This window comes from Petromyzon marinus, unplaced genomic scaffold (genome assembly GCF_048934315.1).
Source record: "Petromyzon marinus isolate PM22_M1 ecotype Great Lakes invasive population unplaced genomic scaffold, UKy_Petmar_22M1.pri1.0 PM_G_Scaffold_35, whole genome shotgun sequence".
Classification (NCBI taxonomy): domain Eukaryota; kingdom Metazoa; phylum Chordata; class Hyperoartia; order Petromyzontiformes; family Petromyzontidae; genus Petromyzon; species Petromyzon marinus.
The window spans coordinates 2,168,322-2,190,591 of record NW_027422928.1 but is presented as its reverse complement, the minus strand read 5'-3'; the positions used below and the strand labels follow the sequence as shown (position 1 = coordinate 2,190,591).

Genomic DNA, 22,270 nt, shown 5'->3' with positions numbered 1-22,270 from the left:
CAGTGGGTTCATAATGGCCGTGTCAGAGACACTGACACACTGGGTTCAAGCCCTGGGTCTGGGTGTCTCTCTCTCAGTGGGTTCATAACGGCCGTGTCATTGACACTGACACCCTGGGTTCAAGCCCTGGGTCTGGGTGTCTCTCTCTCAGTGGGTTCATAACGGCCGTGTCAGAGACACTGACACCCTGGGTTCAAGCCCTGGGTCTGGGTGTCTCTCTCTCTCAGTGGGTTCATAATGGCCATGTCAGAGACACTGAGACCCTGGGTTCAAGCCCTGGGTCTGGGTGTCTCTCTCTCAGTGGGTTCATAATGGCCGTGTCGGAGACACTGAGAGTCTGGGTTCTAGCCCTGGGTCTGGGTGTCTCTCTCTCAGTGGGTTCATAATGGCCGTGTCAGAGACACTGAGACCCTGGGTTCAAGCCCTGGGTCTGGGTGTCTCTCTCTCTCAGTGGGTTCATAACGGCCGTATCAGAGACACTGAGACCCTGGGTTCAAGCCCTGGGTCTGGGTGTCTCTCTCTCAGTAGGGTTCAGAATGGCTGTGTCAGAGACACTGAGACCCTGGGTTAAAGCCCTGGGTCTGGGTGTCTCTCTCTCTCAGTGGGTTCATAATGGCCGTGTCGGAGACACTGAGAGTCTGGGTTCTAGCCCTGGGTCTGGGTGTTTCTCTCTCTCAGTGAGTGCATAATGGCCGTGTCAGAGGCACTGACATCCTGGGTTCAAGCCCTGGGTCTGGGTGTCTCTCTCTCTCAGTGGGTTCATAACGGCCGTGTCAGAGACAATGACACCCTGGGTTCAAGCCCTGGGTCTGGGTGTCTCTCTCAGTGGGGTCATAATGGCCGTGTCAGACACTGAGACCCTGGGTTCAAGCCCTGGGTCTGGGTGTCTCTCTCAGTGGGTTCATAATGGCCGTGTCAGAGACACTGACACCCTGGGTTCAAGCCCTGGGTCTGGGTGTCTCTCTCAGTGGGTTGATAATGGCCGTGTCAGAGACACTGAGACCCTGGGTTCAAGCCCTGGGTCTGGGTGTCTCTCTCTCAGTGGGTTCATAATGGCCGTGTCAGAGACACTGAGACCCTGGGTTCAAGCCCTGGGTCTGGGTGTCTCTCTCAGTGGGGTCATAATGGCCGTGTCAGAGACACTGAGACCCTGGGTTCAAGCCCTGGGTCTGGGTGTTGTGGGTTCCATGCCGACCCTAATGCCCGCTGCTGCTGCTGCTGTATAGACTTTGTCTCTGTCCCTTTTGTCGCGTGGATTTTTATCCGGGCCCTCTGGTTTTCCCCTCCACATTTGAGAAACGTGAGTTGTCGAGTATTTGTCAACTGCTCTAAACGTCCACGTGATGATGACGACGACGATGATAATAAACCGAATTGCTAGAGCTATCATTTGTAACGGTCAGGTCAAGGCCTTCTGAAAGAGCTACGCCGCATCTCAACGAGGGCCTTACCCGGTAAAAAATAAAACGTTTCGTTTTTAGTTCAAGTCCCGTGCACAACATCACGCATCCACCTGTAAAGAGGAGGAGGAGGAGTTCCAGCCCAGGTAAGTGAACTCGCCACCTTTATTATCGTCACCACCAGCACCACCACTACCGCGATGTCTCCAGCAAACAACGAAACAGCTGCCAGGCCCCCTTCAGTCTGGGGGCAGGCAGGCAGGGAGAGAGGGGACGAGGCCACGACAGCCCACGTGACCCACAACCAACGCTGGGGCACGTGGCGACGTCAAATAGAACCGTGACGCACAAAGCGCCCCCACCCCCCACCCCCCTGGGTGGGGGCGAGTCGAACGGACGACGATTCTCTGTCGACTCTCTCGGATCGTTCTGGAAGATTCATCGTGGAATGCGCCCCAACAATGCACGCACAGCCTCACCACCACCACCCACCACCACCCACCGGGCCATCGATAAAGTTGTGCGAGTCTGGTGAGTCTTTGGGTCTCTGAGTGGTGAGTCTGTGGGTCTCTGTGTGATGAGTCTATGGGTCTCTGTGTGGTGAGTCTGTGGGTCTCTGTGTGGTGAGTCTGTGGGTCTCTGTGTGGTGAGTCTATGGGTCTCTGTGTGTGGTGAGTCTATGGGTCTCTGCGTGGTGAGTCTGGGTCTCTGTGTGGTGAGTCTATGGGTCTCTGTGTGGTGAGTATATGGGTCTCCATGTGATGAGTCTGTGGGTCTCTGTGTGGTGAGTCTATGGGTCTCTGTGTGATGAGTCTATGGGTCTCTGTGTGAGTCTATGGGTCTCCGTGTGATGAGTTTGTGGGTCTCTGTGTGGTGAGTCTATGGGTCTCTGTGTGATGAGTCTATGGGTCTCTGTGTGAGTCTATGGGTCTCTGTGTGGTGAGTCTGTGGGTCTCTGTGTGATGAGTCTATGGGTCTCTGTGTGATGAGTCTATGGATCTCTGTGTGATGAGTCTATGGGTCTCTGTGTGATGAGTCTATGGGTCAAACTCAGAAATATACAGCGGCGGCAGGCATCGTCAGGGGTCGGGATGGAACCCACGATCTCCCGCGTGCCAGGCGAGGTGGTCGGCATCTTCTAGCCACCGCGCGGTGTGATTGGTGTGGCGACGACTTGGGGAGCGGCTTTCATCCGGCGGTGTCAACCGGGGGCGGGGACGAGGTCCTAAAGTTCCGATTTCTGCTCCACCGCGGTGGTGGCGGCGGCGGTGGCAGCGGCGGTGGCGGCGGTGGTGTCGGTGGTGGTGGCGGCAGCGGCGGTGGCTACCTGCACTCGGCAGAGACAATATCAGGCTTGGGGACCAGGCCTGGAGCGTTCCCCCCTCGCTCGTTCGCCGGGGAACGAGAAGATCACGCAGGGTGGGGAGAAAAACTCACAAGGCACAGAACTCGAAACAACAGCCAGCAGCAGCATCATCATCATCAGGCCCGATGATGATGATGATGCCGGTGGTGGTCGTAATTAGGGGTGAGGTGTCACCAGGTACTTGAATTGTGAAGGTTGTCGTGGGTTTACTTTACAACACACTACCGGTTCGTACTGAACAAGCATACTACACTGTACACTACACACCACACTGTACACTACACTACACACAACACTGTACAGTACACTGCACTGTCCACTACACTATACACTACACTGTACAGTACACTATAAACTAGTAACTAATTGGCACGTTTTGTTTACGTGACACTAAACCTGACTAATTGGCTGCGTCAGGTGGTGGCGGGTTTTACGACACAGCGTTTATATATTGACGCCACTTAACACAAAAACAAATTCGACTTTGGACACAACGGGAATATTGTGTTCATGTAGCAGCAGGAGGAGGAGGAATCCACAAATGTACGGTCGGGGGTACGGGGGTCAGAACGTTACAACAGCAAACACGACATGCAAACACGACACGCAGACACGACACGCTAACACGTCACGCAAACATGACAAGCAGACACGACACGCAGACACGACACGCAGACACGACACGCTAACACGTCACGCAGACACGACACGCAGACACGTCACGCAAACACGACACGCAAACACGACACGCGCCGTCGGCACATGCCAGGTATAGCAAAGGTTAACAAATCAATAAAAATAAATATATAGACACAAATATTTTGTGTATCTTACCGGGTAAGCCCCCCGCTGTGCTACTACGTCACTTGTTTAGTAGAAGCTACACCGGCTACCACAAGTGACAGCTCAACTCAGTGGCTTATCGTCATCATCGTCATCATTATCGTCATCATCGTCATCATAGTCATTATCATCGTCGTCATCATCATCGTTATCATCGTCGTCATCATCGTTATCGTCATCATCGTCATCATCGTCATCGTTGTCATCGTCATCATCATCGTCATCATCGTTGTCATCGTCGTCATCATCATTATCATCGTCGTCATCATCATCATCATCGTCGGGTGGCAAATATAGAGCAGCAGCCAAATGGCTCTGAATGCGTAGAGATGCAGGAAGTGTCAGGGTCGGGAAAGGGCCCACGACCTCCTGCGTACCAGGCGAGGTAATAATACGGTTTTTCCCCTTTTTGGTACTGGCAAAGGAGGTCTAATGATGTAGATGATCCAGGCGAGGTAGTTAACATCTCATAGCCACCGTGATGACGACGATGATGATGAGGGAGACACCGCAAACTCCAAATACACAGGTGTCAGGGGCGGGGAAGTAGCCCACGCCCTCCTGTGGACCAAGCGAGGCAGTCCACATCTCAGCCATTGTGATGCTGATGATGATTATGAGAGACACCGCAAACTCTAAATATACAGCAGCAGCAGGCGTCGTCAGGGTCTGGATCCAACCCACGCCCTCCCGTGTACCAAGCGAGGCAGTCCACATCTACGTAGCCACCGCAACGCCACCGCCGCTCACCGGGACGCTCGCCGGCGTTCCGTCTGCCCCGCACGGTGCACATCAGCAAGGGGAGCAGCACCAGCACCGTCAGCACCGTCATGGCCACCGTCAAGCTGATGGGGTAGATACTGCTGCCGCTGGCGGGGAGCGTCGCCTCGTCTCCCGTAGACACCGCGGACGAGGGTGGGGAGGAGCGGGAGGTGGATGGGGTGGTGGTGATGGTGGTGGTGGCGGCGGTGGTGGTGGTGGCATTGGTGGTGGTGGCGGTGGTGGCGGCGGTGGCGGCGGTGGTGGTGGTGGCGGTGGTGGTGGTGGTGGCTACGGGATTGGGGACACACGAGGAGATTCGGTGAGACGCGGGGAGATAACGGGGAGATACGGGTAGACATGGGGAAGCAGAGACACGAGGAAACAGAGAGACACAGTGAGACAGATACAGACAGACAGACAGATACAGACAGAGAAACAGACAGAGAGACTGACAGAGAGACAGACAGAGACACACAGACAGAGTGGGATGCTGAGCAGTGTTGTTGGATGAGGTTAGTGAGGAGGAGGTTTTGGTCTTAATCACTTCTCTGTGTATGTGTGTGTCTGTCTGTGTGTGTGTCTGTATGCTGGGCTGGCTGGGTCATGTAGCCCGCATGCCCAGCCACCGCATGCCGAAACAGCTTTTGTTCGGCCGGATCGAGTGGGTTGAACGGGCGCGGCATGGACTGGAGAAGAGATGGAGTGATGTGGTACAGAAGGACGTGGAGCTGAGTGGACTTGCCGATGACTGGTACCAGCGGTGTCAAGATCGGCCTCTGTGGAGGAGGCTCGTGAAGGACACTACTGGGCAGTTGGAGGCAGTCGCCCTCCAACAACAACGGAGGGCAGAGGAGCGACGCTCACAACAACGAGCGGAGCGCCGGGTGGCTAAAGCCCAGCAGGTTGGCACAGTAGGGGGCACAGGTGGTGCATCAGCCAGTCATCTCAGTCAGTCGACCCGTGGCACCTGGGTCTGCCCTGTGACCTGCCAGCGGGCGTTCGACACTCCACGTGGCCTCAAGGTGCACATGTCCTGGCACAAGTGTCGTGGTGACGTCACCACCACTTAGTGGTGAATGGCGGTTGTTGTTGTGTCTGTGTGTCTGTGTGTGTCTGTGTGTGTCTGTGTGTGTCTGGTACAAGCGTCGTGGTGACGTCACCGCCACTTAGTGGCGAATGGCGGTTGTTGTTGTCTGTGTGTGCCTGTCTGTGTGTCTGTGTGTGTCTGTCTGTCTGTGTCTATTCAACATCGCCTTGCCAGGCACGCTGAGGAGAAGCTTGCAGAGCCCCAATGTGGTTTCAGGAAAGGGCATTCCTGCACAGATGCCATATTTTCTGTCCGTCTGCTACAGCACAGGTGTAGGGAATTCCAACAAGACCTACATCTCTGCTTTATTGACCTGGTCAAGGCCTATGATACCATCAGTAGGCCTGGGCTCTGGGTTGTTCTTCATACTTTTGCAGTCCCTGACCCTCTGCTCACTATCATTAAGGACCTTCATGATGGTGAGCAGGCCCGGGTAAAACTACGTGGCCGGGAGTCAGAGCCATTCCCTGTACACACTGGGGTGCGATAGCGATGTCCTCTGGCTCCCACATTATTTAACATCTATTTCGACCGCGTAGTTCGTGAAGCCTTCGATGGCCGTACCAGACCAGAGGAATTTCCATCTGGTACAGATGTAGCGCCATAGATGGAACGGCGGTGCCTCGTACCGTCAGGGGAGGGGCTGCAGCGGCAGCCCTAGAGGGGAGGGGCTGCTGGGGGCTCAGGACCCCAGACAGCCCCACCCCTCGGCTCTAGGACCCCAGACAGCCCCACCCCTCGATGGGCAGGAGGCACCAGAGGGGACCTCCCCGGCCGATCTGGAGCCAGCCGCAGCCGAAGAACGAAGGGCGGCGGCGGCAGCAGCCGGGTAGGACTCCGGACCCCCTCGCCCCGCCGTCCTTGTGCAGGGCGGTAGTCGGTGACGTCACGTCGCGCTCAACCCTCCGGTACGATGACGTCACGTGCGGTGACGTCACGGACAGGGGGCCGGGACGGTGACGTCATGTCCCCCCGGGGAATTTAGGTTGGGACCCGTGACGTGTTCGAGGTCGTTGGCGGGGAGCCAGGAACGTGTGAAGTTGGGAGTTGGGACCCGGGGTAGGGGGAGATTAGCACCTGGCTAGCGGAGCCTGTGGGTGTGCTAGGGACCTCCCCAGTACCCTACCCCTGGGGGAGCGATGGGACCTAGGGTAGGGGGAGATTGGCACCGGGCTAGGGTAGTCTGTGGGTGCGCTAGGGACCTCTCCAGTACCCTACCCCTGGGGGAGCGATGGGACCCAGGGTAGGGGGAGATTAACACCAGGCTAAGGTAGTCTGTGGGTGCGCTAGGGACCTCCCCAGTACCCTACCCCTGGGGGAGCGATGGGACCCAGGGTAGGGGGAGATTAACACCAGGCTAGGGTAGCCTGTGGGTGTGCTAGGGACCTCCCCAGTACCCTACCCCTGGGGTGTGGAGTGTAGGCAGTGAGCGTGCAGTACACGGAGTCATGGTGTGTGAAAAGTCTTTAATAAAACAACTGGCGCAAGCCCCTACATGAAGATCTGCCTCCGAGTCGTCATTTACGCCTCAACACTTGTAAGGGCCGGGACGCCGTGCGGGCCGGTGGTGGGACTCTGGGCCAGTGGTGGGACTCTGAGCCAGTGGTGGGACTCTGGGCCAGTGGTGGTGGGACTCTGGGCCACTGGTGGTGGGACTCTGGGCTAGTGGTGGTGGGACTCTGGGCCACTGGTGGTGGGACTCTGGGCCAGTGGTGGGACTCTGGGTCAGTGGTGGGACTCTGGGACTACCAGCCCCACGCCCTTATAAGGGCGAGGTCCGAGGAAGCCAGAGTGTGGACCCGCACCTTGGCTGGGTGGGGTCAGGGGTCGCCTCAGGAGGACTGTTGGAGTGCTGCGTTTTAATAAAGGAGTTACCTATGCAAAGTGTCTCCGGAACCCATTACACAGATACAATGGGAGGCTGATCGATGCCCAGGTGCGGTCGAGGGATGGCTCCCTATTGCTCAACCACGTTGCGTATGCCGATGATCTGGTAATCGCTGCGCACTCAGAGGAGGAGTTGGAGGCGCTGCTGTTAAACCTGGAGCTTGCCACTAAGAGGTGGGGCCTTACCATCAGTCCCACCAAAACTAAGCACCTGCCTGGGTATTTTGTACCATTGGACAATCCACTCCCACAACTCCCAATCGGTGATTGAGTTGTGGAGAGAGTGAAGAGTTTCCCATACCTGGGCAGTGTGCTCATGACCGGCTCCGGTTGGACAGCAAAGGTCTCACTCTGAATCAGTCGAGCGGCATTATCTATTCATCGGTTGCGTAACGCTGTGTGGAAGCTACCTGGTCTGTCACTCTGCACGAATCTTCAGGTCTTCTCGGCCACAGTCATTCCCTCCCTTCTCTACGCTTGCGAAAAGTGGACCCCCCTAATGGAACATCTTCGCCGGTTGGAAACATTTAGGCTGGCCTGCCTACAATCCATCCTGGGTTTAACCAGGCTGGATTGTGTGAGCTCACAAATCCCAGAAAAATCTGGACAAAGTCCCATCGGTGAGCTCCTCCGGCAGGCAAGGCTGCGTTGGCTGGGTCATGTAGCCCGCATGCCCAGCCACCGCATGCCTAAACAGCTTTTGTTAGGCCGGATAGAGGGGGCTAAACGGGTGCGGCACTCGCCCACCCACTCACTCACCCTCCTACCCACTCAACCACTCACGCACCCACCCACTCAACCACTTGTCCACCCAATCAGTCAACTACTCACCCACCCACTAACGCACCAACTCACTCAACTACTCACCCAATCACTCACCCACCCACTCACTCACCCACCCAATCAATCGCCCACCCAATCACTCACCCACCCACTCACTCAACCACTCACGCACCCACTCACTCAACCACTTACCCACCCACTCACCCACTGACCCACTCAACTACTCACCCAATCACTCACCCACCTAATCACTCACCCACTTACTCACCCACCCACTCACCCACCCACTCACTCACTTACTCGCCCACTCACTCAGCCACTCACCCACCCACCCACCCACTCACCTACGGCGCTGTGCGGTGGAGGGACGGAGACACACGACGGTGGAGACCACTCCCCTGTCTTCCACCGTGGGTAGCGAGCTACGACTCTCACGCGGACGCAGTACTCATCTTTGTCGCCAGGCGGAGGCACCGCGTGGCGGTAGCGGCACCCAACAAAGCGCTCCTGGCAGTAGCAAGCAGAAGGCTTTAGTGTGCCTGGTTATGTGGATGACACATTGGTGATCTGGCCACACAGCAACGATACACTGAACGCATTTCTAAATCGTCTCACCATGAAGTTGACAGAGGCTGACAGAACTCCAACATTTCTTTACCCAAAGAACCAAAGAGTTGGCATTTCTGGACATTCGGCTCAGACGGGGTAGAAGTGACACAATAACACTCAGTATTTACCAACCTTCACCCCGCAACAGAAATCTGCTCTTGTCAAGTCGCTCATTCATCGAGCTAAGAAAGTGTCAGATGGTGACAGTCTGAGAAGTGAAATTCAACATGTTAAAGAAGCGCTGCAAATGAACGGTTACGATGATGCACAAATAAAGAGGGCATTGAATACCAAAACCACATCAAATAACAAGAGCATTGAAACCGCCCAAGTAATTAAAACGATCAAAATACCGTACATTGCGGGAGTAGCTGATGAACCCGCCACATGTTTGGGAAAACAAAACATCCGAGTCAGATTTGGCACGGTACATAAAATACAGAATTTAATATCTGCTACAAAACATGTATTACCGAAGCTATCAACAGAAGGTGTGGTACAGGATTAACTGCACGTGTGGTAAATGTTATGTTGGGCAAACAGGACGAATGATCAGCACGAGACTAAAAGAACACCAGAGAAACATTAAATTCTCCCAAACACAACTGTCAGCAGTAGCAGAACACGCGTGCCAACAATGACACACTCCATTGATTTTGATGTTGAAGTTTCGTGCAAAACTAGCTCCTACTGGCCAAGACTAATTAGAGAATCTATCGAAATTGAAAGAAATCTAAATAATTCTAGATTTAAAGCTTTCGTGACTGCTAGGATCCATACTCTCGTCCCTTCACCTGATGAAGGCCGCTTGTGTTGTGGCCGAAACGTCGTGATTTTTTATTTGATTTTCACCTACGTGACTTTACCCAATAGAACCAAATCGAAATAGCTTTAACCGTTCGGATAGCTACCGCCTTAGTGCTGCGTGTGAGCGAATCATCAAATAATGCATTAGTTAAATGCATGCCTACAAAGGGCGGCATACTTCAACAGGGATTATCGTTGGTCGGGCTATTTTATTCAACACAATAGACAGGAAAGACAAGTGCAAAGGGCTCGCATAATGCACATGCCTCATGTGCCTTGCCTCAGTAATCACTCCACCCCCCCCACCCATGATTGTGCAAGAGCGCAGAAGGGTGGTCACCACATCTAGGCCTCTATATAAGGAACGAAACAGGAAGACTTCACAAATCTGTCTGTCGCCTGATGAAGCTGGTTGTAATTACTGGTGAAACGTCACGGTACTCAGACTGTAAATGTTGTGGCTTGGCTCTCCAACACACAACTGGTGTGCTGTACTAGTACACTACACTATACACTACACTATACACTACACACTAGTGTTGTACTAGTGACGAATTGGCACGTTCTGTTTACGTGAGAACCCTTACTAGTTGGCTGTGTCGGGTGGTGGCGGGTTTTAACGACACAACATTTATACATTTACGCGACCTAACCCAAAAACCTTTTATGGATGATATTGGTCGCGTACGCCAACTACGTGTTAACCTGAGCATCATCATCATCATCAGTAGTAGTAGCATCACCACCCACCCACTCAACCACCCACTCACCCACTCAACCACTCACCCACCCGCCCACTCACCCGCTCAATCACCCACCCACTCACCCACCACTCACTCATCCACCCGCCCACCCACCTACCCGCTCACTCAGCAGCTCAATCACCCACTCACCCACCCACTCACCCACCCACTCACCCACCCACCCACTCACCCACCCACTCACCCACTCACCCACCCACTCACCCACTCACCCACCCACTCACCCACTCACCCACCCACTCACCCACCCACTCACCCACTCACCCACCCACTCACCCACCCACTCACCCACCCACTCACCCACCCACTCACCCACTCACCCACTCACCCACCCACCCACTCTCACCGTGCTCGTCACGCCCCTCCTTGTGGAGACCTCTGCCTGCAGGTGGTACAGCACGTCACACTGCGCCATCCTCCTCCTCCAACCACTCCTCATGGAGACCCCCACGGAGAGCTCCCACGCCTTCGGCTCTCCCTCGTCATCGTCGTCATCGTCGTCATCGTCGTCATAGTACTCATCGTCGTCGCCATCGCCGTCAGCCCCATCACCGTCGGCGCCAACACCCTCATCATCATCATCGTAGTCGTCATTGTCGTAGCCATCGTCGTCATCTTTGTAGACCTCATCCTCACCCTCACTACCACACTCCTCCTTCTCCTCACCACCATCACCACCCTCCTCCTCCACCGTCGCGTTCTTGTGAAGCATCACTGTGACAGTCGGAGCGCTGAGCACAGCTGAGACACGGGGGGGGAGGGGTAGTCACAGGTGGGGAGGGGTGAGTGACATCTCGCTCACCCGGTGAGGGAGGTGACATCTCACTCACCCGGTGAGGGAGGTGACGTCTCACTCACCCGGTGAGGGAGGTGACGTCTCACTCACCCGGTGAGGGAGGTGACGTCTCACTCACCCGGTGAGGGAGGTGACGTCTCACTCACCCGGTGAGGGAGGTGACGTCTCACTCACCCGGTGAGGGAGGTGACGTCTCACTCACCCGGTGAGGGAGGTGACGTCTCACTCACCCGGTGAGGGAGGTAACATCTCACTCACCTGGTGAGAGAGACACTCACACAGAGACACCCAAAGAGACACACACAGACACTCAACAACAACAACTGCCATTCGCCACCAAGTGGCGGTGACGTCACCACGATGCTTGTGCCAGGCTATGTGCACCCTGAGGCCACGTGAAGTGTCGAACGCCCGCTGGCAGGAGGTCACAGGGCAGACCCAGGTGCCACAGGTCGACTGACTGAGATAACTGGCTGATGCACCACCTGTGCCCCCTACTGTGGCAACCTGCTTTGCTTTAGCCACCCGGCGCTCCGCTCGTTGTTGTGAGCGTCACTCCTCCGCCCTCCGTTGTTGTTGGAGGGCGACTGCCTCCAACTGCCCAGTAGCGTCCTTCACGAGCCTCCCCCACAGAGGCCGATCTTGACACCGCTGGTACCAGTCATCGGCAAGTCCACTCAGCTCCACGTCCTCCTGTACCACAACACTCCATCTCTTCTCTAGCCCGTGCCGCGCCCGCTTAGCCCCCTCAATCCGGCCGAACAAAAGCTATTTCGGCATGCGGTGGCTGGGCATGCGGGCTACATGACCCAGCCATCGCAGCCTTCCCCACCGGAGGAGCTCACCGATGGGACCTTGCCCAGATCTTTCAAGGATTTGTGAGCTCCTCACACAATCCAGTCTGGTTAAACCCAGGATGGATCGTAGACAGGCCAGCCTAAATGTTTCTAACCGGCGAAGATGTTCCATTAGGGGGGTCCACGTTTCGCAAGCGTAGAGAAGGGAGGGAATGACCGTGGCCGAGAAGACCTGACGCTTAGTGCGGAGCGACAGACCAGGTAGCTTCCACACAGCGTTACGCAACCGATGAAAAGATATTGCCGCTCGACTGATTCGGAGTGAGACCTCTGCTGTTAAACTGGAGCCAGTCATAAGCACACTGCCCAGGTATGGGAAACTCTCCACTCTCTCCACAACTGCCCCATCACCGATAGGGAGTTGTGGGGGTGGAGTGTCCGATGGTACAAAATACCCAGGCAGGTGCTTAGTTTTGGTGGGGCTGATGGTAAGGTCCCACCTCTTAGTGGCACGCTCCAGTCTCAGCAGCAGCGGCTCCAACTCCTCCTCTGAATGAGCAGCTATTACCAAATCATCAGCATACATAACGTGGTTGAGCAATTGGGAGCCATCCCTTGACCGCACCCGGGCATCGATCAGCCTCCCATTATATCGGTACCATATGGAGATTCCCCCGGTACAGCGATTGAAGGCTTCACGGACTACGTGGTCAAAATAGATGTTAAATAATGTGGGAGCCAGAGGACATCCCTGTCGCACCCCAAGGTGTACAGGGAATGGCTCTGACTCCCGGCCACGTAGTTTTACCTGGGCCCGCTCACCATCATGATGGTCCTTAATGATCGTGAGCAGAGGGTCAGGTACTCCAAAAGCACGAAGAACAACCCAGAGCCCAGGCCTACTGATGGTATCATAGGCCTTGACCAGGTCAATAAAGCAGAGATGTAGGTCTTGTTGGAATTCCCTACACCTCTGCTGTAGCAGACGGACAGAAAATATGGCATCTGTGCAGGACCGCCCTTTCCTGAAACCGCATTGGGGCTCCGCAAGCCTCTCCTCAGCGTGCCTGGCAAGGCGATGCTGAATAATCCTTGCCAGGACCTTTCCCTGCACACTGAGGAGTGAGATGCCCCTGTAGTTGTTACAGTCTGTGCGGTCCCCCTTCTTAAAAAGGGGGACCACCAGAGCATCCTTCCAATCCTGCGGAACCCATCCAGTGGTCCAGACCGTTGTTATGATGTCATATAGGGCAGTCTGTGCACAAACGCCACCCTCCCTCAGCACCTCGCTTGGGAGATCATCTCTGCCCGTTGCCTTTCCTGGTCTCAGACTCCGGATCGCCTTCAGTACTTCCTCAACAGATGGCACCTCAGGCAGCCACTCACAGGGGGTGACTTCTTCCAATATTTGAGGCACCGCAGCCTCAGCAGGGTCATCCTCACTTTGTGCCACGATGTTTTCCTGGCTGAGGGATTTTTCCTCCCCCAGGATCTCACAGAAATGCTCAGCAAATCTGCAAACCTGTTGCTGGGGGTCGGAGATTGGATCACCGTTTTTTCCCCTAATGATGGTAATAGGTGTGGCGCTGCAGGTTACTTTTTTGATGGAGTTAAATAGAGATTTGTGATCACAGGCCACTGAGGCAGACTCCATCTCCTCAGCAACCCGCGACCACCACCCATCCTTGCAGCGCCTCACGGCTCTCCGAACCTCCGAGCGAAGGCTGCGGTAAGCCTCCTCATTCTCTGACGTGGGATTCTGTAGCCGATGACAGTGGACCTGTCGCTTTTTCTCAACCATCCTGAACACCTCCTCTGTCAGCCAGGGTCTCTGGGGAGGTCTGGACCGCGTACCCAAAGCAGCCATTGTAGCTGCATGAGTCACAGTCCTAAACCTCGCCCATTTACCCTCGACATCAGGAGGAGTCGGGGACGATGCCAATCCCAGCCGCAAGCGATGATGAAATTCTCGCTTGCAACTTTCATCAGATAACTGAGACCAGGCCACTTTTGGTTGGAATGGGGTCCTGGGTGTACACCCACCACCGGAGTGGAAGAATGGCAGGCGCATCTTACAGATGACTAGTCGATGGTCAGAGGGTAGATCAGCTCCACGGTAGGTACTGGTATCAAGGACATGGGCTCGCATCCACTGGTCCGTCACTATGTAGTCCAGCAGATGTTCTTGCTTGGACTCGGCACGCATCCATTGAAGTCACCCAACATGATGACTCTATCCCGAGGGGCCACTTTAGCCAGCACCTGTGACAGGAGGTCATAGAAGGCATCTGACTCATCGGCTTTGCTTGTGTAGAGGTGTTAACTACGCACTGTTGCGTAACCTGCGTTGCCACCAGGGCGGTGCAGCATTACCCCTGGGTACAACGGTTGGGGTCAGTCGAGGTGAAACGGATCGTGGCCAGGGTTTGGTGCGAACCAATCAGACGGTTCCACGTGGGAATGTATGATTGGTTCTACCTGGCCACAAAGGGGTATAAGACGGGTGACCCAACGGACCTGGGGGAGTTTTCTCCCTGCACGACGACAGAAGACTGGGCTGAAGCCTAGCTAGGACCCTGGACCAGCCTCCCAGCCCTTCTAAGGGCTAAGGCTCGGCATACCCAGTGGTCAGGACCCACCGGGCCAGCGGTGGGTCAGATAGCCTCCCCTAGGTCCTAGCCGGAGGAATAGGATAGCGGTAGACGTGTGAGTCCCGCCAAGTCCGGAGGTTGTACCTCCTTAGGTATCAAGGAGGTTAGCGGTAGACGTGTGAGTCCCGCCAGGTCCGGAGGCTGTACCTTCCTAGGGTATCGGGTGAGGGACCGAATATCCCTCTGTGTGTGTTAAGCGTTGTATAAGGAAATAATACAATAAACAGAGTGTGCCTCCTAAAGAAGTCTGCTCGTCCTTACAACACTACAACTGGAGTCAGAAGTGGTTGGAAATGGAAACCAGAAGTTCAGCCCACGCGCGGAGCCAGAACGAAGATAACGCTGTCTCACCTGCAAGCACCACCAGCTCCGCTGAAAACGCTGCTGCGTTGACGGCCGCCCAGCCACCGGTTGAGCAGCCGGTTGCTCCCCCTGCCATGGGGGATGGACTCAGGGCAGCACACGGCCGTCTCGCTCAACTCCTACACGCCGCGGCCTCCATTCTCGAAGAGATCAACTTGGAGGTTGCGGGCGGGCCGAGTCAGCCGCCGGCGGACGTTCCTGCCATCGACCAGGGCGAGGACATGTTGTTATTGAGGTTGCGTCGCCACACGAATAATGCGGTTCCAAGACAGGGCAAATTTAATTCATTTGTCATGAAGCGCGGCTTGTTGATGCATTGGGATGCTGACTCGTGTCAACATAAAATCGTCGTGCCATCCGCCTTGCGATGCAAGGCCGTATGGGCGGCGCATGAGCGTTTATTGCACTTGGGTGTTCATAAGACCATTGGGTTGTTGCGGTTGCAATTTTTCTGGCCGGGCATACTGCGCGACGTCACTGACATTTTGCTGGGATGCACCCATTGTGCGCAACGTAAACCGCCGGCTAAACCGGCATGCCCACCCCTGCAACCCATTTCGGTCTCTCGTATAAATGAGTTGGTGGCTCTCGATATTTTGGGCCCTTTTCCTACTACGCCACGGGGTAATAAGTACCTTCTGGTTGGGGTAGAGTATTTTACACGGTGGCCTATGGCCTGGGCCCTCCCCAACCAGTCGGCGGCGGCTGTTGTGGACGCCTTTGTTCAAGGCTACGTCCTGGACAAGGGCGCACCAGAACGGTTGCTGACCGATCAGGGAAGAAATTTTTCAGGAGCCTTGCTGACTGATGTGTGCCGCCTGTTGGGCACTAAGAAAGTGCGCACTTCGCCCTACCATCCCCAGACCGACGGCATGGTGGAGCGCCTTCATAGAACTCTCACCGCTATGTTATGCCATCAGGTCGATGAATCCCACCTCGATTGGGACTTGCAGGTTCCAGGGGTCCTCGCCGCATACTGTATGGCACCTCACGCGGCGACGGGATTTTCCCCGTTCTTTCTAATGTACGGCAGGGATGCCTTTCCTCCCGCCGACGTTCGGCTGGAAATCGAACAGCCACCGCAAAAGTCAAAGCTCGTTGACCACTTGCGATTCAACCTCCGTAAGTTGGCCGAGGCACGGGAGGCCGCCATTGAAAATTTGGCTTCCCGCCAAAGGGCGAATTTGCGACTGCGGGACCCTCGGTCGTACACGCATCGGTGGGCACCGGGAGACAGGGCATGGCTCCACTGCCCCCAGGTGCCGGTGTCCACGTCGGCCAAACTCCTCAGACCATGGCGAGGCCCGGTTGAGGTAGTGGAAGTCCTGCGTCCCCAATGTGTTAAAATTAGCTGGGGACGGCGTCGCTGGTGCGTTCACCCCTCTCGGTTAAAACCCTTCGTCACGCCACGCGTCCCTCCACAACACACGCGAGATGGGGGCCGAGTGTGCGACGCGTCCGACGAGCCGGATGGATGTTGCCCCGTTGGTGCCTAACCCGCAGCACAGGCGTGTCATTCCTCCTGCAGATGACGCGGGAGTGACGGCTCCATGCAGGCCACGTTCGGCCTCAATGGACCGTGGAGCAGCAGGTGTCCCCGTGGAGATGCATAAAGGCCCACCGGATGCTCTAGCTCATCCTCTTCCTTCCCTTGTGCCGCCGACAAAGCCTGCCATCCCCTACGATGGTCCCGCGAAACGCACGCGCGCGAAATCTCGCCGGTTGTTATAATGTATTTTTGGCATGTCTAGTGCCTTGTACATACGTTATGTTGTTAAGGGGGGTATTTATAGGGGTTTAATTGTTCTTGTTGTTCGTGAGGCACACTCACAATTCTTCTACCATTGGTAATTTCGGAGTTTCCCATTGTTGCAGCCGGGACGGCTGGAGCTTCCGAAGGAGGGGGTGATGTAGAGGTGTTAACTACGCGCTGTTGCGTAACCTGCGTTGCCACCAGGGCGGTGCAGCATTACCCCTGGGTACAACGGTTGGGGTCAGTCGAGGTGAAACGGATCGTGGCCAGGGTTTGGTGCGAACCAATCAGACAGTTCCACGTGGGAATGTATGATTGGTTCTACCTGGCCACAAAGGGGTATAAGACGGGTGACCCAACGGACCTGGGGGAGTTCTCTCCCTGCACGACGACAGAAGACTGGGCTGAAGCCTAGCTAGGACCCTGGACCAGCCTCCCAGCCCTTCTAAGGGCTAAGGCTCGGCATACCCAGTGGTCAGGACCCACCGGGCCAGCGGTGGGTCAGATAGCCTCCCCTAGGTCCTAGCCGGAGGACTAGGATAGCGGTAGACGTGTGAGTCCCGCCAAGTCCGGAGGTTGTACCTCCTTAGGTATCAAGGAGGTTAGTGGTAGACGTGTGAGTCCCGCCAGGTCCGGAGGCTGTACCTCCCTAGGGTATCGGGTGAGGGGACCGAATATCCCTCTGTGTGTGTTAAGCGTTGTATAAGGAAATAATACAATAAACAGAGTGTGCCTCCTAAAGAAGTCTGCTCGTCCTTACAACACTACACTTGCATCCCTCCACGGATGTTCTTCTTCGGTGGGGGCATAAGTAACCACGACCACCATTCCTCGCCTCCGGTTGATGGGAAGGCGAGCCCAAAGTAGCCTGGGGCTTACAGCTTCCCACACCTCACCGCCACGCTCCCACGCCCCCTTCATTCTTTTGTTCAAAAGAAGAGCCTCACCCTGTTGTTTGGCAGTCTGCTGCCCCGAGTAGAGGACTGTCCACCCTTCATGGTGGCAGGAGCCAGAGCCGGTCCACCGGACTTCCTGAATGCCACATAGATCCAGGCGGTACCGGTCCAACTCCCGAAAGAGGAGTGGCAGCCTCTCCTCCGCAGTGAGCGTTCGAACATTCCACGTGGCCACCCGTAGTGGCTTTTCTTTGTTTCTGGAGGAGCCCCGAGGGTAGATATTCAATCTCCTGGCTCCGCCAATTGGGGTTTGGCCAGGAGACGTCATAGACGCCTGGCCCCCCGGGGCCTCCGGCACAAGCTTATTAGTTACATATTTCAGTTTAACTCGTGGTTTAGTGGTAATTAATTGAAGGTGGAGGGGTTACCAGCCCCTCGCACCCGTCCAGAGCCCCCGTTTAGCCCCTGTGGTGGACACATATGCCATGAGGGGAGGAGCCAATCAAAATTGGACCTCCCCCCACAGCACTGTCCACGACAGAGTTGTCACACACAGAGACACACACACAGAGACACTCACACAGAGAGACACTCACACAGAGACACACAGACACTCACACACAGAGAGACACACAGAGACACTCACACACAGAGACACTCACACAGAGACACACAGAGACACTCACACACAGACACACACACAGAGACACTCACACAGAGAGACACACAGAGACACACAGACACTCACACACAGAGACACACACAGAGACACTCACACACAGAGACACTCACACAGAGACACAAACAGAGACACACACAGACACTCACACACAGAGACACACACACAGAGCACAGATACACTCACACACAGAGACACTCACACAGAGACACACACAAAGACACACACAGACACTCACACACAGACACACACAGAGACACTCACACACAGAGACACTCACACAGAGACACACACAGACACTCACACACAGAGACACACACAGAGACACTCACACAGAGACACTCACACAGAGACACTCACACACAGACACACAGACACTCACACACAGACACACACAGAGACACTCACACACAGAGACACTCACACAGAGACACACACAGACACTCACACACAGAGACACACACAGAGACACTCACACACAGACACTCACACAGAGAGACACACACAGACACACAGACACTCACACACAGAGACACTCACACACAGAGACACTCACACAGAGACACACACAGAGACACATACAGACACTCACACACAGAGACACACACAGAGACACTCACATACAGACACTCATACACACAAACACACACACAGACAGAGACAGAGACACAGACACACACACAGACACACAGAGACAAAGCCACTGACTTGTCTTCAAGGGTAAGACCTCAACCACGACCCAGGGCAAGGAGATTGGTGCGGCCACCGGTGACGACGATGAAACGGTGGCTCTGACGCGCAGCTGATAGCGGTCACCGGGATGCCGCAGAGCTGAGGAGACGTCGCACCGAGTCTTTGTTGTGGCAGCGCAGACGGTCCGCCAGTGGGCTCGTCCATAGCTGTACAGACAGAGACACGGGGAGGAGGTGGTGAGGAGTGGGTGAGTGAGTGGGTGAGTGGGTGGGTGAGTGAGTGAGAGAGTGGGCGAGTGAGAGAGTGGGTGAGTAAGTGGATGCGTGAGTGGGTGAGTGGGCGAGTGAGTGAGTCAGTGAGTGAGTGGGTGGATGAGTGAGTGAGTGGGTGAGTTGGTGAGTGAGTGGCTGGGTGAGTGAGTGAGTCAGTGAGTGAGTGGGTGGGTGAGAGAGTAGGTAGGTGGGTGAGTGGGTGAGTGGGCGAGTGAGTCAGTCAGTGAGTGAGTGGGTGAGTGAGTAGGTGGGTGGGTGAGTGAGTGGGTGAGTCAGTGAGTGAGTGGGTGGTTGAGTGTGTGAGTGAGTGAGTGGGTGGGTGAGTGACTGAGTGAGTGAGTGGGTGAGTGAGTGAGTGGGTGAGTGAGTGAGCGAGCATCTCACCGTTTGCTCTCCACTCTGTAGGTGACGCTGCTGGTGGCGGAGTTCACGTCAGCTGGGTCCCAGCGGAGTTGTGTCAGCAGGTCTCGAGACTCCACGCGCACATTCAGTGGGGAAGCCGGGGCTGGGGAGATGGGCAAACGGCACTCAGTGTGCGCTAACCACTGCACCACCGCTCCCCACACACTCACACAAAGTGCGCTAACCACTGCACCACCACTCCACACACACACACTCACACAGTGCGCTAACCACTGCACCACCGCTCCCCACACACACACTCACACAGTGCGCTAACCACTGCACCACCGCTCCCCACACTCGCTCACACAGTGCGCTAACCACTGCACCACCGCTCCCCAAACTCACACACACAGTGCGCTAACCACTGCACCACCGCTCCCCACACTCACACACAGTGCGCTAACCACTGCACCACCGCTGCCCACACACACTCACACAGTGCGCTAACCACTGCACCACCACTCCCCACTCACACAAAGTGCGCTAACCACTGCACCACCGCTCCCCACACTCACTCACACAGTGCGCTTACCACTGCACCACCGCTCCCCACACTCACACACACAGTGCGCTAACCACTGCACCACCGCTCCCCACACACACACAGTGCGCTAACCACTGCACCACCGCTCCCCACACACACACACAGTGCGCTAACCACTGCACCACCGCTCCCCACACTCGCTCACACAGTGGGCTAACCACTGCACCACCGCTCCCCACGTCCACCACAACCTGGCACCCGATGTATCGACCGGCTCGGCTCACCGTGGCTGCTGCACCACGTGACGAGGTGGAGGAGGAGGAGCAGCAGGAGGAGGAAGAGTAGGCCAAGTCTAGAGACGAGTTGACGCATCGCCATGGAGCGATCTTTAGTCACGTGGAGAGAAATTCGATTCCCGGTTCGATTAACTATATTCGCATCGATTCTTAATGGGATAACATTAGGAATCGATTATTGTAGAGTAACGGATGTATAGAGTCGATTTCATTTGAGATAACATGGGAATCGATATACGGTTGATTAAGCTAATTAAATCGATTTCCGTTCGGATAACATGAGAATTAAGCGGTCGAAAATTAATCTTAATGAATCGATTCCTACTTTGATTACATGAGAATTGAACATGATCGACTATCGTGTGTGGGTGTGATGCCCACCTGTGTGTGTACCTGTGTGTGTGTGTACCTGTGTGTGTGTACCTGTGTGTACCTGTGTGTGTGTGTACCTGTGTGTGTGTGTACCTGTGTGTGTGTACCTGTGTGTGTGCACCTGTGTGTGTGTACCTGTGTGTGTACCTGTGTGTGTGTACCTGTGTGTGTACCTGTGTGTGTGTACCTGTGTGTGTGTACCTGTGTGTGTGCACCTGTGTGTGTGTGTGTGTACCTGTGTGTGTGTGTACCTGTGTGTGTACCTGTGTGTGTGTACCTGTGTGTGTACCTGTGTGTGTACCTGTGTGTGTGTACCTGTGTGTGTACCTGTGTGTGTGTACCTGTATGTGTACCTGTGTGTGTACCTAGGTGTGTACCTGTGTGTGTACCTGTGTGTGTGTACCTGTGTGTGTACCTTGGTGTGTACCTGTGTATGTACCTGTGTGTGTGTACCTGTGTGTGTGAACCTGTGTGTGTGTACCTGTGTGTGTGTACCTGTGTGTGTGTGTACCTGTGTGTGTACCTGCATGTGTACCTGTTTGTGTGTGTACCTGTGTGTGTACCTGTATGTGTGTGTGTACCTGTGTGTGTACCTGCGTGTGTAACTGTGTGTGTGTGTACCTGTGTGTGTACCTGTGTGTGTGTACCTGTGTGTGTGTACCTGTGTGTGTACCTGTGTGTACCTGTGTGTGTGTGTACCTGTGTGTGTACCTGAGTGTGTGTACCTGTGTGTGTGTACCTGTGTGTGTGTACCTGTGTGTGTATGTACCTGTGTGTGTACCTGTGTGTGTGTACCTGTGTGTTTACCTGTGTGTGTGTGTACCTGTGTGTTTACCTGTGTGTGTGTGTGCACCTGTGTGTATGTACCTGTGTGTGTGTGTACCCCCTACCTCCTCGCGGTGCCGGACGGGCAACTCTGTCGTGGACAGTGCTGTGGGGGGAGGGCCAATTCCGATTGGTTCCTCCCCTCATGGCGTCTGTGACCACCACAGGGGCTAAACGGGGGCTCTGGATGGGTGCGAGGGGCTGGAGTCTGAGCCTTGCCTGCCGGAGGAGCTCACCGATGGGACTTTGTCCAGATTTTTCTGGGATTTGTGAGCTCACACAATCCAGCCTGTTTAAACCCAAATTGGATCGTAGGCAGGCCAGCCTAAATGTTTCTAACCCGCGAATATGTTCCATTAGGGGGGTCCACTTTTCGCAAGCGTAGAGAAGGGAGGGAATGACTGTGGCCGAGAAAACCTGAAGATTCGTGCGGAGTGACAGACCAGGTAGCTTCCACACAGCGTTACGCAACCGATGAATAGATAATGCCGCTCGACTGATTCAGAGTGAGACCTTTGCTGTCCAACCGGAGCCGGTCATGAGCACACTGCCCAGGTATGGGAAACTCTTCACTCTCTCCACAACTCAATCACCAATTGGGAGTTGTGGGGGTAGAGTGTCCAATGTTACAAAATACCCAGGCAGGTCCTTAGTGTTGGTGGGGCTGATGGTAAGGCCCCACC

At 55.2% G+C, this 22,270-nt stretch overlaps 1 protein-coding gene across 1 annotated transcript; it reads right to left on the bottom strand.

Annotated features, from left to right (window-relative positions):
* Positions 1-1,547: 1,547 nt before the first annotated feature.
* LOC142915801 (uncharacterized) lies at positions 1,548-20,506 on the bottom strand. Its single transcript, XM_076061474.1, has 7 exons — positions 20,379-20,506; positions 19,590-19,710; positions 18,949-19,139; positions 10,652-11,046; positions 8,473-8,635; positions 4,360-4,659; positions 1,548-2,727 (listed from the first exon to the last, which is right to left on the bottom strand). The coding sequence occupies exons 1-7, from the start codon at positions 20,470-20,472 to the stop codon at positions 2,480-2,482; spliced, it is 1,512 nt and encodes a 503-aa protein (XP_075917589.1). The 5' UTR covers positions 20,473-20,506; the 3' UTR covers positions 1,548-2,479.
* Between the last annotated feature and the right edge of the window lie 1,764 nt (positions 20,507-22,270).